Consider the following 13,655-nt stretch of genomic DNA (forward strand, 5'->3'; position numbering starts at 1 on the left):
GTCCCCATTTTATCTGGCAACTTACCGGTATCAGAGTCACTGGAAAATGTAATTAAAGTTAGAAGTTTGCTTGATGAACACAGGATCAGTGCTGAGTCAGGTGTCCCTAAGAGGTATTTTCATCAGGCCTGTTGGAGCACTGCAATCTGCCTGCCAAACAGGAAATACGCCCTCTCTTTCAGGTTGCCCTCTCTTTTGGACCATGCTGGGTACTTCCTCTCCAACGCTTCTTTTAGCCTCTTGACATCCACCAGATCTTCTTTTCATCCAGGGGTTCCTCCTTTCAACATACTTTTAGAACACGTCCAAGAACCTGGCTCATTTTACATGGCTCTGCTATTTTAGGTTGACTATCTTTATCTTGATCAAAAGACCTATCCCAATAACCACCCTGGGCGGGTTACTTTGGAAGGTCGAGAACATATATGACCTGAGGATCCTAGAAGGCTGCCCTGGTTTTTTCCTGACCTTGGGCTAAAGTCACTTCTTAGCCTAGATCTTGGGATCTCTTCTGCTTTGAGGTCTCTGTGCCCACCAAGTACAAGGTAGACAGATCTCAGTCTGAGTGACTCACTGTATAGAAAAGGGGAACCTTTCCCCTGGGTATAGCTACAGGAGAGGGGTGGTGCTGTAAGTAATAAGAGGACACCTTTGAGTTGAGCTTCCTTTTTGCTTAAGTTGGGAGCTATGTGGAAGAGGTAAGATTTGGGCTTAATTTTACTAAGCCCAATTTTTTATTGAGGTATAGTTGATTTACAATATTATGTTTCAGGGGAACAACATAGCGATTCACAATTTTTAAAGATTATACTCCATTTATAGTTATTATGGGGTTCCCTGGTAGCTCAGCTGGTAAAGAATCCGCCTGCAATGCAGGAGACCCTGGCTCGATTCCTGGGTCGGGAAGATCCCCTGGAGAAGGGATAGGTTACCCACTCTAGTATTCTTGGGCTTCCCCTGGTGGCTCAGACAGTAAAGAATCCGCCTGCAATGCAGGAGACCTGATTTAATCACTGGGTTAGGAAGATTCCCCTGGACGAAGGGACTGGCTACTACCCACTCCAGTATTCTTGCCTGGAGAATTCCATGGACAGAGGAACCTGGCAGGCTATAGTCCATGGGGTCGCAGAGTTGCACATGACTGAGTGACATACACACACACACAGTTATTATAAAATATTAATTATATTCCTTGTGCTGTATATTCTTATAGTTTATGTTAAACAATAGTTTGTACCTCTTAATTCCCTACTTTTATCTTGCCCCTCCCCCCCCCCCCATTCGAGCTTAATTTTAGAGAATGAGAATAAGGAAGTTTGGCAGCTGGAGGGAGAAGCCACTTTTTGAGTGGGCCAAGGGAAAGCGAAACTGATGGTCCTGATCCGTTCTGACACTTTTGAGTCCTGGCTGCATACACAGGTGTCATTACTTACTGAAGACCAAGACCACGGAGTGTAGAGTCTAAATGTTTACCCACATAACAATGGAAAGAGAGATGTCATAGGTGAGATAGTGTTTTTAAAGAGCTGGCCAAGCCAGATCAGAAACTTCATTTTGAGAGGATGCCTGGGGTGAGGTCTAAAGTGGCTTGTTAACAGGGCCTGGATGCCGGGGAGGCATGAGTGAGAGAAGCCAAGCAAGTCCTATTACATTCCTCAAAGTGTGAGAGCAGGCAAGAAGTATAAACTCATGGAAACTGTACCAAGCAGGTACCTTGATTGGGTTGAAAGATGGCTAAGAGCAGACTAGGGCCTTTGTTGTGTGGAAGGGTTCCTCTTTGCTGTAGAGGTTCTGGGTCTTAGGGCTGGGAGGGGGTTTGTACTGCCTGGGTGTTCTGTGGAGAAGGCTCTCTGATGTGGGGTCCTCTTCCCTTTTCAGAGCCTCCTTGTTCTCTGATGGCCCCCAGGAGGGTGCTGAGCCCTGGCAAGGATGGTGGGTTCTCCTCACAGCACATCTTTTGACCTCATTATACCAGCACCTGTTCCAGCTGGTTTGTTCTCACTGTCTGTGGCTGAAAGCCAGGCACCTGGGGGCATTATCTCCTTGAGATGCTGGTATCCCCGGCCTGGGAGGGCAGACGTCATCACTCCTGTTTTGCAAGTGAAAAAAGACTTCTTGGAGTTAAGTGGCTTGTTCAAGGTCACAGGGACAGAACCAGAACTCCAGTCCTGATCTGTCGAGCAGTGCAGCCGGCCACACAGCCATTTCCTGCTGGGACATTTACCCTTGGTTCCCCTGCTCTGCCTTTTAATTCATCTTGCAAACTGAAACCATGCTAATCTTTTTCCAAAATACCCATTCACCTCATGTCAGAAAACCTGCGGTTATTCTTCACTGCAGTAGGATATATCCATTGACATCTCTTCTCTGCACTTTCGCTTTAGTTGTATTGAGGGGATGGGAGGTGGAGGTGGGCAAGGGTTTTCCTCCCTTTCCAGCCTAACATCTCTTATTTCCTATCTGGCCAGCCTCAATCCAGATCTGATTCATCCTCCAGGTTCAGTCTCTGCTCCACATTGATCTCATTAACCTTATTTATCACTCATACTACTTGTTTTTGGTTGGCTTCCAAGCCATCCTAGCCCATTGGACTTGGTATTGGTGGTATAGTTCTCTTTAGAGATGCTTTTCAATGACCTTTTCCAACTACTCCAAGTCTAGTTGAATTTGTTAGCTCCTTGAAGGCAGGGCCAACAGTGTCTGCTTCTGGGTTGCTGGGGAGGGGGGGTGGTGGGCAGGGTGTGGAGGGAGAGAGAGAGAGTGTGTGTGTGTACATACATATATATGTATTTATTTTCTTTGTGGGGAGGCACCTCTGCTCAGGAGGAGGGAGCATGAAATGGCTGAAAGTGCACCTGGAGGCTCCAGAGGAGGAATGGAGTCTTGACCTGCAGATGTTAGTGCTGGGAATGGAGGTGCTGCTGTACTTTTACACTCCTCCTCCCCACCCCAACCCCAACCTTGCACCTTGCAAACAGGAAAAATGAGACATCGAAGGCAGACCTAGAATGACCCAGGGGACCCAAGTACTTGGCCAGGAAGTGATTTTCTAAGCCTGAACTCCTCACACCACACTAAGGCACCACTCTATCCACTGGCTGTGTGAAGAGGAGACGCCCCCCTCTTCTCGCCCCCCCACCCCAAGTTCTATTCTGGAGCGCTCCCGGTTTTGTGCGGGCGCTTTCTGTCCCTCTGTGTGCTTTGAATTTTCCTACAGCTTCCTGGACCTCTCCGCTCATTTGTAAGCTTTTCCTTTTTTCTTTTTGGTTGCGCTGCGGAGAGACTCACTTTTAACAACTTTCTCCTGGCTGTCCCAGACGGTCCGAAAGCTCCTCTCTCCTTTCGTCTGCGCTCCCGGTTCTCGGGGCGCTTGCAGCTTACCTCCGCAGCTGGAGCGCAGCCCCTTCCCTCCCGACCCCCGTCCTTCCCTCCCCGCGCGGTTCGCGGGCTCCGCGCCGGGTTCGGGCCGAGTTCGGGGTGGGGGCAGGGGCAAGGAAGGCCGAGCGGTGGGATGGGGCCGGCGCCGCCTCCAGCCTGGCTTGGGCGGGGCCCCAGGAATGGGCGGAGGCCCAGCCGCGCCCCCAGGCCCCAGCGCCGGCCCGCGCCCCTCGGACCGGAGGAGAGGGGCTGGCCCACTGCCAGCGTCTGAGAGCCGGCCCCCTCCCCCGGCCCGCTCGCAGCCAACCAGGCACTCCAGCGGGGCCCACGTGACCTGGAGTTCTAGACAAAGAAAATGTTCAATCCCTCCCCCCCACCTTCCCCCTCCCCCTCTCTCTGGCCCCCTCCGCCCCCCAGCCCCATCGCCCCCTTCCCCTCCCCCCAGACGGGCAGCTACTTACAGAGCTTGAGGGCCGGGGCTCACACCTGAGCTGGACCACCGAGGGGCTGCACCTGGCCTTATGGGTAGGTTCCTGGACGGAGCCCTGGGGAAACTGGGGGCGGGGAGGCGGCAGGGGCCGGTGGGAGGATCTCTGGGCCTGCAGCCCTCTGGGTTGAGAAGAGTCAAGTCTGTCTCCCCGGCCCGCGGGAGCTGGCTGCCCTGCCTGGCCTGAGTTCTGGAGATGCTGAGTTACTGTCGTCCCACCCACTCTCTGCTCAGGAGCCCCAAGCCCCACTCCTCCCTGCTCTCAGGTGGGATCTGGTGGCTCCGGGGCCAGGAAGAGCAGCCCTGGCCTGAGCCTGGGGCAGTGGTCAGCGAAGGCTGGGGGGCAGACTCTGGCCCGTGGAGTTGGGCTGAAGGCAGCGGTTTTGCTGAACTGGCTGGCAGATGGGTTGTTGGGGTTTCCTGGCTGACCTGTGTTCCTGGATAATGGACCACGCTGTCCTCAGGCCGTGCCAACCTTGTGGACTCCCAAGAGGGATGGTCTCCTCTCCTGTGTGTTCCTTGGAGCCACCGTTAGGCCACCAGAAAGAAGTGGTGTTGGAGTGGGAGGGAGCAGTGCGACCCTGACACGAGGCTGTGGGGTGGCCTTATGCCGGCTTGGGATGGCAGAGGCACCATGAACAGCCCCGGGTCTGCTGCCCCAGCGGGCATCCGCCTGAGTCTCTGGACCTCTGACCTTTGGCATGGGAAGCAGCCTGAGTCCAGAGGGAGGTGGAGGCGGGACAGCTGCCCGAAGACATGGGACTGGACAGGAAGGCCTTGCCTCCACCAGAGTGGAGTTGCCAGTGGCTCTGCAGGCTGAACAAACTCCAGGCCAAGTGGCCTCCCGGGCAGCCCGTAGTGGAGCTGCAGTGGTGTCTTCATCCTGCCCAGTCTCTTGGCTACTCTGGCCTGGGACCTTCTGAACTGAGGTGGCGGGGAGGTGTGTAGGAGTTGTTAGCCCCAGAGCCCAAGCCCAGAGTTAATTAACCCTTATTTCTCCTATTGTCTGCCCGAGGAGGAGGGTTGGCACAAACGTGGAAGCCCGGCCCTCTCTCACTGCCCTAGGCAAGTCTATTCTAATGAGCCCCTCCCCCACTCAGCCACCCTCTCGCCCCTTCTTCCCCTTTCCTCTTGCCTCCTGCTGCTAACCCACCCCCCCCCCTTCTTCCTTCCCCCACTCCTGCTGGCCGGGTCCTGTTGGAGGCCCCTTCCTCCTCCTCTGCTTGCCAGACCATGCTGGATGCGTGTTCTCCTGCACCTACTGGGTTGGGGGCGCTTAACAGCCATCAGCAGCATCCTCTGACAAGCTGGGGGAAGTTGTGGGGGAAGAAGAATGTTCAGGAACTTGCTTTGGAGGGGGTGAGAAGAGAGACAAAGGGGCTGAGGGGGAGTCAGGAGGGTGGTGGCAGGCACGACTCCCTTCTAGACAAGGGGATGCGGAGGGGGGTGCCCGGCGAGCCCCCCTCAATGCTGCTGGCTGGAGATCCTCTGCCATCTGCACACCTTGTTCTGGCTGAGGGGGCCGTCACCCCTGGAAACTGGGGCTTTGGGTCATCCAAGGCAGCACCCTGGTGTAGATCAGCATCCGTGCCTGAAGTTCACAGAGGCGTGCGCGGTGGAGGGAAGGGAGCAGAGATGGCGAGGCACACTTGTATCTGAGCACATCTGGTACTGGGATAGTGCTGCTGCAGCTGACAATTCTAGAGAAGCCTTCTCCCCCCAGAACTTGAGTGCACACCTAGACACACCTTCCTGTAGGGGAGGAGGAGGTAGATAATTGATTTAGGTTGGAGTGGGGCTGGGGAGGGAGGGGCAGTAACCCTGCATTCTCCTGGCCCCTGGTCTCCAAGGGCTCATTCTTCCAGCTGTTCCTGCTTTGGGGGCAAAGGATGCTTTATCCTACTGTAGAATTAGAGTTAGAGAAAGAACTAGGACTTCCACCCTCAGGTTTTAGGAATTGCTGCAAGAAGCAGGTTTGGTTTGTGGCTGGGAGGCAAAGACTTGAAGATAGAACAAAATAAAATGAATCTAAGAGACAGTAGACCCTTGAGCTGTTCTTAACCTGGGACCTGGGGATCCATGGACAGGCTTCAGAGAGTCCTTAGAATTCCTGGTACATGCATAAATCATATTTTTAAACCAGTCAGAAAAGGTTAACAGCAATCCTTGAGTTCAAACTCCTTTTTTAGGTGGAGCAACTCAAGGGACTGCTCCAAAGTCAGCTATTAATTAGTAGCAAGGCTAAGACAGGAATGTAAATGCTGTGACTTCCAGCTTGGAGGTCTTGTACTCCAGGTAATCTTGAGGATGGGTTTGTATTCACAGCTCTGAACTCTCGGGGAAAGTGTTATTTTGATGATGGGATTTTTTCCCCCCTTGAATCTGGTTTGCTGAAAATGGGGGCAGAGCCTTGAAGTTTGAGGGCCACGTGTCCTAGATTCGATAGTTGGGCTGAGGTTAGGTGGAATGCCCCTCAGAGCTAACTGTCAGGTATTTCATCCTCTGTAGGGTGATGGGAGGGCTTCCCTGGTGGCTCAGTTTTAAAGAACCCTCCTGCCAATGCAGGAGATGCAAGAGACGTGGGTTTGATCCCTGGGTTGGGAACATCCCCATGGAGAAGGAAATGGCACCCCCACGCCATCATTCTTGCCTGGGAAAGCCCATGGAGAGAGGATTCTGGTGGGCTACAGTCCATGAGGTCGCAAAGAGTCAGACACCACTTAGCGACTAAACAACAAGGGCAGTGGGAATCCTGGAGCAGGTTTTGAAAAGGAATGGGCCTGCGGGTCACAGCTTGAGAGAGGAGCATGAAGCAGTGAAAGGATCGAGGCTGTTCAGATTGGGCGAATCCCTGGGTTTGTCAGTGGGATGGCAGAGAGGATGCCTGGCTGTACTGTGGACTCCCTAAATAACTGTTGAAAGAATGAATATATTGATGGATCGGAAAGGTGCACATAGAAAGAAGGCGTAGAACCTGGTGACCAAGTATGTTAGATATAATCCAGAGAACTCCAGGATGGCGTGTGAGCAGGAGAGCAGGCAAGCTCTTCTGGGTCTTGTGGTGGTGGTTGAGCAGATGGGAAAAGAACGGAGCACTCTGAACACAAAATAGTGATTTCATTGTTAGGCATCACAGCAAAACTAGAACTGTGTGGAAGCCAAGACCAGGAATAGAAGGGGTCGACTGCCCAGGAAAACTGTGGAGAAAAGGACAAGAGGATCTTTTTCTAGACTGGGGATTAAGAGAAGAAAGGATGGAGCCAAGGTCTGTGCCTAATCTTAGGTGCATGGTTGGTATCTAAACAGAATACTCTCTGAATATAATTGATGCATATCAGAGGGTGGGCAACTGATGATGCTGACCATTGAGGAAGATTAGTTGAGGGCGGAAGATTTCCTAAGAGGCAGAAGAGAAGGCTGGAATCGAGCCAAGTGATTGAGTTCACCTCTCAACTGCAAATCTTTCTGTTTTCCACAGTGAGCCCGTTGAGTTGATGAAGGAACTCCTGTCTCTAGCCCCTGACCTTCTGTCATGATCTCCAGACCATGGAGAGATAGCGAAGTGCCCCTTGAGTATCAGATCAAGGTAACTTCCGTTCCTTATTTCCCCAGGCTGAGAAGAAAGCCAAGGTGATCGCAGTAATGAATGCTGTTGAAGAAAACCAGGGGTCCACCGAGTCTCAGAAGGTGGAGGAGGCCAGTCCTCCCGCTGTGCAGCAGCCCACCGACCCTGCGTCCCCCACAGTGGCCACCACGCCTGAGCCCGTGGGCGCCGATGCCGGGGACAAGAATGCCACCAAAGCAGCTGACGATGAACCGGAGTACGAGGTGAGCCGCTGGCTTCTTCACCCACCTCGTCCGGCTCCTCCTGTCCTGCTCTCTCTACCTGACCCCACGTCTCTTGGTCTCTCCAGTCTTGCTCTGTCCATTCCGATGGAGCTCCCTCCCGGCTGTCGTGACCCTCAGACGTCCAGGGCTGGGGTGCTGTGGGGGGAAGCAGGGTGGCAGGGCCTTGTGACCACCCTGTAATGACTTCTGCTCCTTGGGGCTCCAGGACGGCCGGGGCTTTGGCATTGGGGAGCTGGTGTGGGGGAAACTGCGGGGCTTCTCCTGGTGGCCAGGCCGCATTGTGTCTTGGTGGATGACGGGCCGGAGCCGAGCAGCGGAAGGCACTCGTTGGGTCATGTGGTTCGGAGACGGCAAGTTCTCAGTGGTGAGTCCGGGGTTCAGTGGTGGCCTGGGAGGTGGGGATGGGAAGGGGTCTTGGTCCCAGGGTCTCTGGTTTCAGCTGGGGGCATGGTTGGAGTGGGATCATAGGAGAGGGAGCTGTGTTCATCCCCACTCTGCGAATGTGTGGTTGGAAAAGTCCCCAGAGGTAATTAGGTTGCACTTGGAGAGCTCGGCTGCCTTCCAGGACCCTTAACCCAGCATGCCCTTCCACCTGCATCAGGTCCTCCCCGCATCTGGGGCTGGACTCTTCCTTTGCATTCTGTGATTACTTACTGGTGCATCCGGTCCTCTCGAGGGCAGAGGCGGGTCTTACTGTCCCCCACCCCCACCATGCCAGGCATGTGGTGGGTGCTCGATGAGCTTGGGAAGAGGTGCAAACGAGGCGGGTTGTGCCTCCAGGTGTGTGTGGAGAAGCTGATGCCGCTGAGCTCCTTCTGCAGTGCTTTCCACCAGGCCACCTACAACAAGCAGCCCATGTACCGCAAGGCTATCTACGAGGTCCTGCAGGTGAGTGCTCTTCCAAGGGGCTCAGCGGCGGGCGGGGGCGGGGGCGGGCTCCATCTGGGGGTTAGAGCCCAGGGTTAGGCTTGGGCAGAGGGTCCACTTGCGAGGCCCTTTGGCCTCCTCTCCTCACTCGCCCCCTTTCTGCACCTTCTCCCGCCTCTTGCCTGAGCCCACCTTCGCTACTCTCCTGACAGCCTACCCCACACGTGTTGCCCCCAGGTGGCCAGCAGTCGAGCGGGGAAGCTGTTTCCAATGTGCCATGACAGCGACGAGAGCGACACTGCCAAGGCCGTGGAGGTGCAGAACAAACAGATGATCGAGTGGGCCCTGGGAGGGTTCCAGCCCTCTGGCCCCAAGGGCCTGGAGCCCCCAGAAGGTACATGCAGGTGCACCAGCAACTCTGCGCCTGGGCTGGGGGAGCCATGCTTGGAGGGAGGGGGGCCTACAAGGTCTCTCTCCCATCACAGTGGCTCATGGGAATGCTACCGTCCCCGTCTCCCTGGGGTCAGGGTAGGGACAGGGCTGCTCTGGGACTCCGAATGACCTGTTCCCCATTGGCTTGCGGGCCCCAGAGAGTTGGGAGTAGGAACAAGTTAGGGACCAGGCTGTACCCCCTTGTTGTTGTAGGCAGATGTACAGGGGAGGGAGCTGGGGTTCCTTGTCAGCGGTAACCGTGGTCTCCTCACCTGCTTCCCTGATCCAGAGGAGAAGAACCCCTACAAAGAAGTTTACACAGACATGTGGGTTGAACCCGAGGCAGCTGCCTATGCGCCGCCCCCACCAGCCAAAAAGCCCCGAAAGAGCACAACGGAGAAGCCTAAGGTCAAGGAGATCATTGATGAACGCACAAGAGGTAGTGGGCCTGCCTGTGGAGGGAGTGGCCCCTGGAGGGCGTGGTGGGGTGAGGCCGGCATTCAGAGGGGCGGGCGTGGCCCTTGAGGGCCCCTCTAATGCCGCGCTCTCCTCCCCTCCCAGAGCGGCTGGTGTACGAGGTACGGCAGAAGTGCCGGAACATCGAGGGTGAGTCCTGAGGGGCTGCCGGGTGTTGACTCTGGGAAGTCAGTTATCTGTTGTCCACGGGCCAGGCATGAGGGGCCGTGGGGTGGACATGAGGCCCACAGCGGGTGGCTGGCACAGAGCAGTAAGGTACCAGGGAACGTCCGCTGTCGTGGGCCAGGGGTACTTAGAGATGGCTCTGTCCTGTACCTCCCACCGCCTCCAGCCTGCTCGGCACACACCTGCCTTCCCAGTGCTACAATCTTCCCTGTCAGTGTTAGGGGCTAGTCATTAGGGTTGTTGGTCAGAGAAAGCGGCCTCTCTTGGATTTGCATGCGTGCTCAGTCGCTTTAGTCCTGTCCAACTCTTTGCAACCCCCTGGACTGTAGTCTGCCAAGGTCCTCTGTCCATGGGATTCTCCAGGCAAGAATACTGGAGTGGTTGCTGTGATCTCCTCCAGAGGATCTTCCCGACCCAAGAATTGAAGCCACATCTCCTGCATTGCAGGCGGATTCTTTACATGGGGCTTCCCTGGTGGCTCAGAGGGTAAAGCGTCTGCCTGCAACGCGGGAGACCCGGGTTCGATCCCTGAGTCAGGAAGATCCCCTGGAGAAGAAAATGGCAACCCACTCTAGTACTCTTGCCTGGAAAATCCCATGGACAGAGGAGCCTGGTAGGCTACAGTCCATAGGGTCACAAAGAGTCGGACACGACTGAGTGACTTCATTTACTTAAGTACTTCCGCTTTACACCTAAGCCACCAGGGAAGCCTGGATTTGAGCTTGGCCCTTTTACCTTTTCTCCACCTTCTCTCATCTGGTGGTCATTAGTGCCTCCCATGTCTGTCTCCCTTTGCCAAGTGATGGTGTGTCCAGCTCGGGGCCCTCAGGGCTGGGAAGGATGGGATCAGGGTCCCAGGCCCTAAGGACTGGCTGCTCAGGGACATCTCCAGAGTGACCTGGGGTCGGGCCTGTTCTCGCAGGCAGGCGTTTGTCCTCATAGCATGCCTTTCCTGGAAGGCAGCATCGCTGCTCTGGAAGATGAGTAGGCTCCTGGGGTGGGGCCACATGCCTCCCTGTTCCACGGGGCCCCTCCCGGACGCCTTCCTGCCTTCTTTTCTGGAGCCAGGCTTTGGCCCCAGGTGGGAGGGGGCCCCTTCAATGACACTCTGCTTCCGCTGTTCCCCAGACATCTGCATCTCTTGTGGGAGCCTCAACGTCACCTTGGAACACCCTCTCTTCATCGGAGGAATGTGCCAAAACTGCAAGGTAGGGCACGCCCAGCAGAGACGAGGCCCTGGGCTGACCACACCTGGTCTCTGGGCTATAGCACGTGTGGTAGCTATAAGGGTGACTTTGAGGTTTGCTCTTGATGCAGAGTCCTGATAAAATGGACCCTCGGGGTTCAAGTGTCTGACCTGCTGTTGCTTTTCCTCTGAGAGATCTTGCCCCACCTTCTAAGGCCTGGTCTCGTCCCCAGATGCGTGCTCACAATGTCACAGTCACTAGTGTGAAGTGGGGGCAGGACAGGTCGTTGAGTTAGGGTTAGGGTGCCTCTCCCCGCTGCGTCCATTGCAATGGGTGGGGAGACATGGCGTCCCCTTCCCAGCTCTGTGGTCTGGGCGGAACCCTGACTGGATGGGTGGCAGGGTCGTGTCTCCAGGGCTGTGTGGAGGTTCCAAGGCGAGAGCCCAGAGGCTGGGTTCACCGCCTGCCTTTGCACTGGCTGGCCTGGGTGCTGCCCATTGGTCTCTGAGCCTCCACGCTGCTCCCTAGAACTGCTTCCTGGAATGCGCGTACCAGTACGATGACGATGGCTATCAGTCCTACTGCACCATCTGCTGCGGGGGGCGCGAGGTGCTCATGTGTGGGAACAACAATTGCTGCAGGTGAGGCCCTGCCCCGAATGCGGTGCACTCCTTGCCTGGCACCCAGGCTTTCACTGCCTGTCCTGCCCAGGGCTGCAGCCACAGCCACGCTCCATCCTGACCTGGGGGTGAGCGTCCCCTCTGCTCCACTGTGCTTCCTTCCAGGTGCTTTTGCGTGGAATGTGTGGATCTCTTGGTGGGGCCAGGGGCTGCGCAGGCAGCCATCAAGGAAGATCCCTGGAACTGCTACATGTGCGGGCACAAGGGCACCTACGGGCTGCTGCGGCGGCGGGATGACTGGCCGTCTCGGCTCCAGATGTTCTTCGCCAACAACCATGACCAGGAATTCGTGAGTGCTGGGTGCTGGGTGGAGGGCGGCTCTTTTCACCCTCAACCTGCCAGAGCCAGAGGGCAGACTCTGCCAAAGCGAGAGCACTGGATTGAGGTCCTGAGCACTGTGTAGCCACGCCTGCGCTGCCAGCCAGGGGTGTGGGGGTCCGGAGGGCCCAAGTGCCCACAGTTGGCAGAGGCCTGCCCCAGGTGTGGGTCTGCAGTACATTCCTGGATGCTTACCTGGCCTGTTGTGCTGGCTGCTAGGATCCTCCGAAGGTTTACCCACCTGTCCCAGCTGAGAAGAGGAAGCCCATCCGGGTGCTGTCTCTATTCGATGGAATTGCTACAGGTGAGAGTGGTTGGCATCTTGGTCCTAGGACATGGGAGCTGAGCTCAGAGGACTGTGGATATGTCACTCTGGCAAAACAGGGTGACAGTTAATATTACAGCTGTTAAAATGTTAGCCTAAGGAGGAAACTCTTGTGTTCAGTGAGAAGTTGAAAATAAGTGGTAAACCAGCATGTTCAGTGGGCATTCCCTTAAATGGGCAGGGCTAGGGGGCTCTTCAGCAGAAAATGGAGCAGTTGTTGGTCAGCGATTATTGAAGATTTTCACAAAACCTCAAAGGACAGACTTGGCCACCAAAGTAAAAACATAGACAGTCCTGTTGTGCTTTGATTATAAGTCACAGTGAAAAACAAACTGTAAACAAAAGAGTCTAAAGAATATTTAAATTGCCCATAATCATATAATTAGTGTTTTGGTATATGTCATTTTACATTTTTAGATTTTAGATTTTTTTTTGGGCTTGTATGTTTATATAATATGTAGATATTAAAATGCATAGTGTTATAACTTGCCATTTCATTTATAGTGTTATGAGTTGTTTTTCACATAACCAATATAGGACTCTGTTATTTGTAAATGCTACATAGGATTCCTTGGAGTGGAAGTACCATAATTTAATAAACCCCTATTGGGTGGTTTACTTTTTTCCTGATTCTTCTGGGCAGTGCCGTAACAAGCATTCTCATACGTGCGTCTTTATATACTTAACCCATTAACTGTGTAGCCAGTTTTTAATTTCATGTGGTTCTTAACCTGAGTCCTGACATCCACCCCTCTGCCTTGCCCCCAGGCTGAGGCTTTTCAGTCTTTAGGAAAGAACAGTCCTCCTCAGAACTTGTCCTAGGACCAGAGGGAGATGGGAAGGCTGGGCCCAGAGACCTTGGCCAGAGGGTGGGGCTGGTCCCCCGGACGGATGTGTGTCTTCTGTACCTAGCTCAGTGCTGTTTGTGTGAACCTAGAGGAGTTCGTGTACAGCTTTGGTTTCCCAGGCTAGAATCTGGAAGCCTCCTTAAGCAGCGTTACATTGCAAGAGGCTGGGCAGGCTCCTTGTAGGGAGGTCTGCTGGGAGCAGATCTGTTGGGAGCAGTGGGGGATCACAGGGTCTCCTGAAGCTCTCAGGGTCTGTTCTGAATGGTGGTCTGTTCCAGCCAGCATTTGTGGAAGGGTCCTGGTCAGGAAGTGTGAATACTGGTTAGCTCAGGAGGAAGCACATTTAATGAGACCACCCACTCTGCCTTGAAGACCCAAGAGAAGGGCTGGATCAGGCATGCGTGGTGTTCTGAGGTGGAGAGGGTGCCCGAGTGCTGGGGGCTCACAGAGGCGGGAAGGCCATCCTGGGGGCCATGGAATGGGGTGGGCATCAGTGAAACCATTTAAGAGCAGGGGGCGTTTATGTTGAGTGTTGTTGGATGGCTGAATTGCAGCCTGATGTTAAGGGCCAGGGAAGGACACGTGTATAGAAATAGCAAAGGAAAGCCCACTCCAGAGTCAGCTGTTGTTCTCCCCTGGTTC

At 54.7% G+C, this 13,655-nt stretch overlaps 1 protein-coding gene across 9 annotated transcripts in view; it reads left to right on the forward strand.

Moving 5' to 3' along the window:
- DNMT3A (DNA methyltransferase 3 alpha) overlaps positions 1-13,655 on the forward strand; it is a 102,443-nt gene that overhangs the window by 75,642 nt on the left and 13,146 nt on the right. For all 9 annotated transcript variants that reach the window (XR_011569364.1, XR_011569365.1, XM_070799019.1 and 6 more), the window contains 10 exons: positions 7,478-7,693; positions 7,920-8,078; positions 8,495-8,602; positions 8,819-8,975; positions 9,303-9,452; positions 9,575-9,619; positions 10,784-10,863; positions 11,371-11,483; positions 11,628-11,811; positions 12,060-12,144. Coding sequence is in view for 7 of the 9 variants with exons in the window: in XM_070799019.1 (XP_070655120.1) it covers positions 7,478-7,693; positions 7,920-8,078; positions 8,495-8,602; positions 8,819-8,975; positions 9,303-9,452; positions 9,575-9,619; positions 10,784-10,863; positions 11,371-11,483; positions 11,628-11,811; positions 12,060-12,144 (1,297 nt within the window). In the remaining 2 variants the exon portion in view is untranslated. The remainder of the gene's footprint in view (positions 1-7,477; positions 7,694-7,919; positions 8,079-8,494; positions 8,603-8,818; positions 8,976-9,302; positions 9,453-9,574; positions 9,620-10,783; positions 10,864-11,370; positions 11,484-11,627; positions 11,812-12,059; positions 12,145-13,655) is intronic.

Source organism: Bos indicus, chromosome 11 (genome assembly GCF_029378745.1).
Source record: "Bos indicus isolate NIAB-ARS_2022 breed Sahiwal x Tharparkar chromosome 11, NIAB-ARS_B.indTharparkar_mat_pri_1.0, whole genome shotgun sequence".
NCBI lineage: Eukaryota > Metazoa > Chordata > Mammalia > Artiodactyla > Bovidae > Bos > Bos indicus.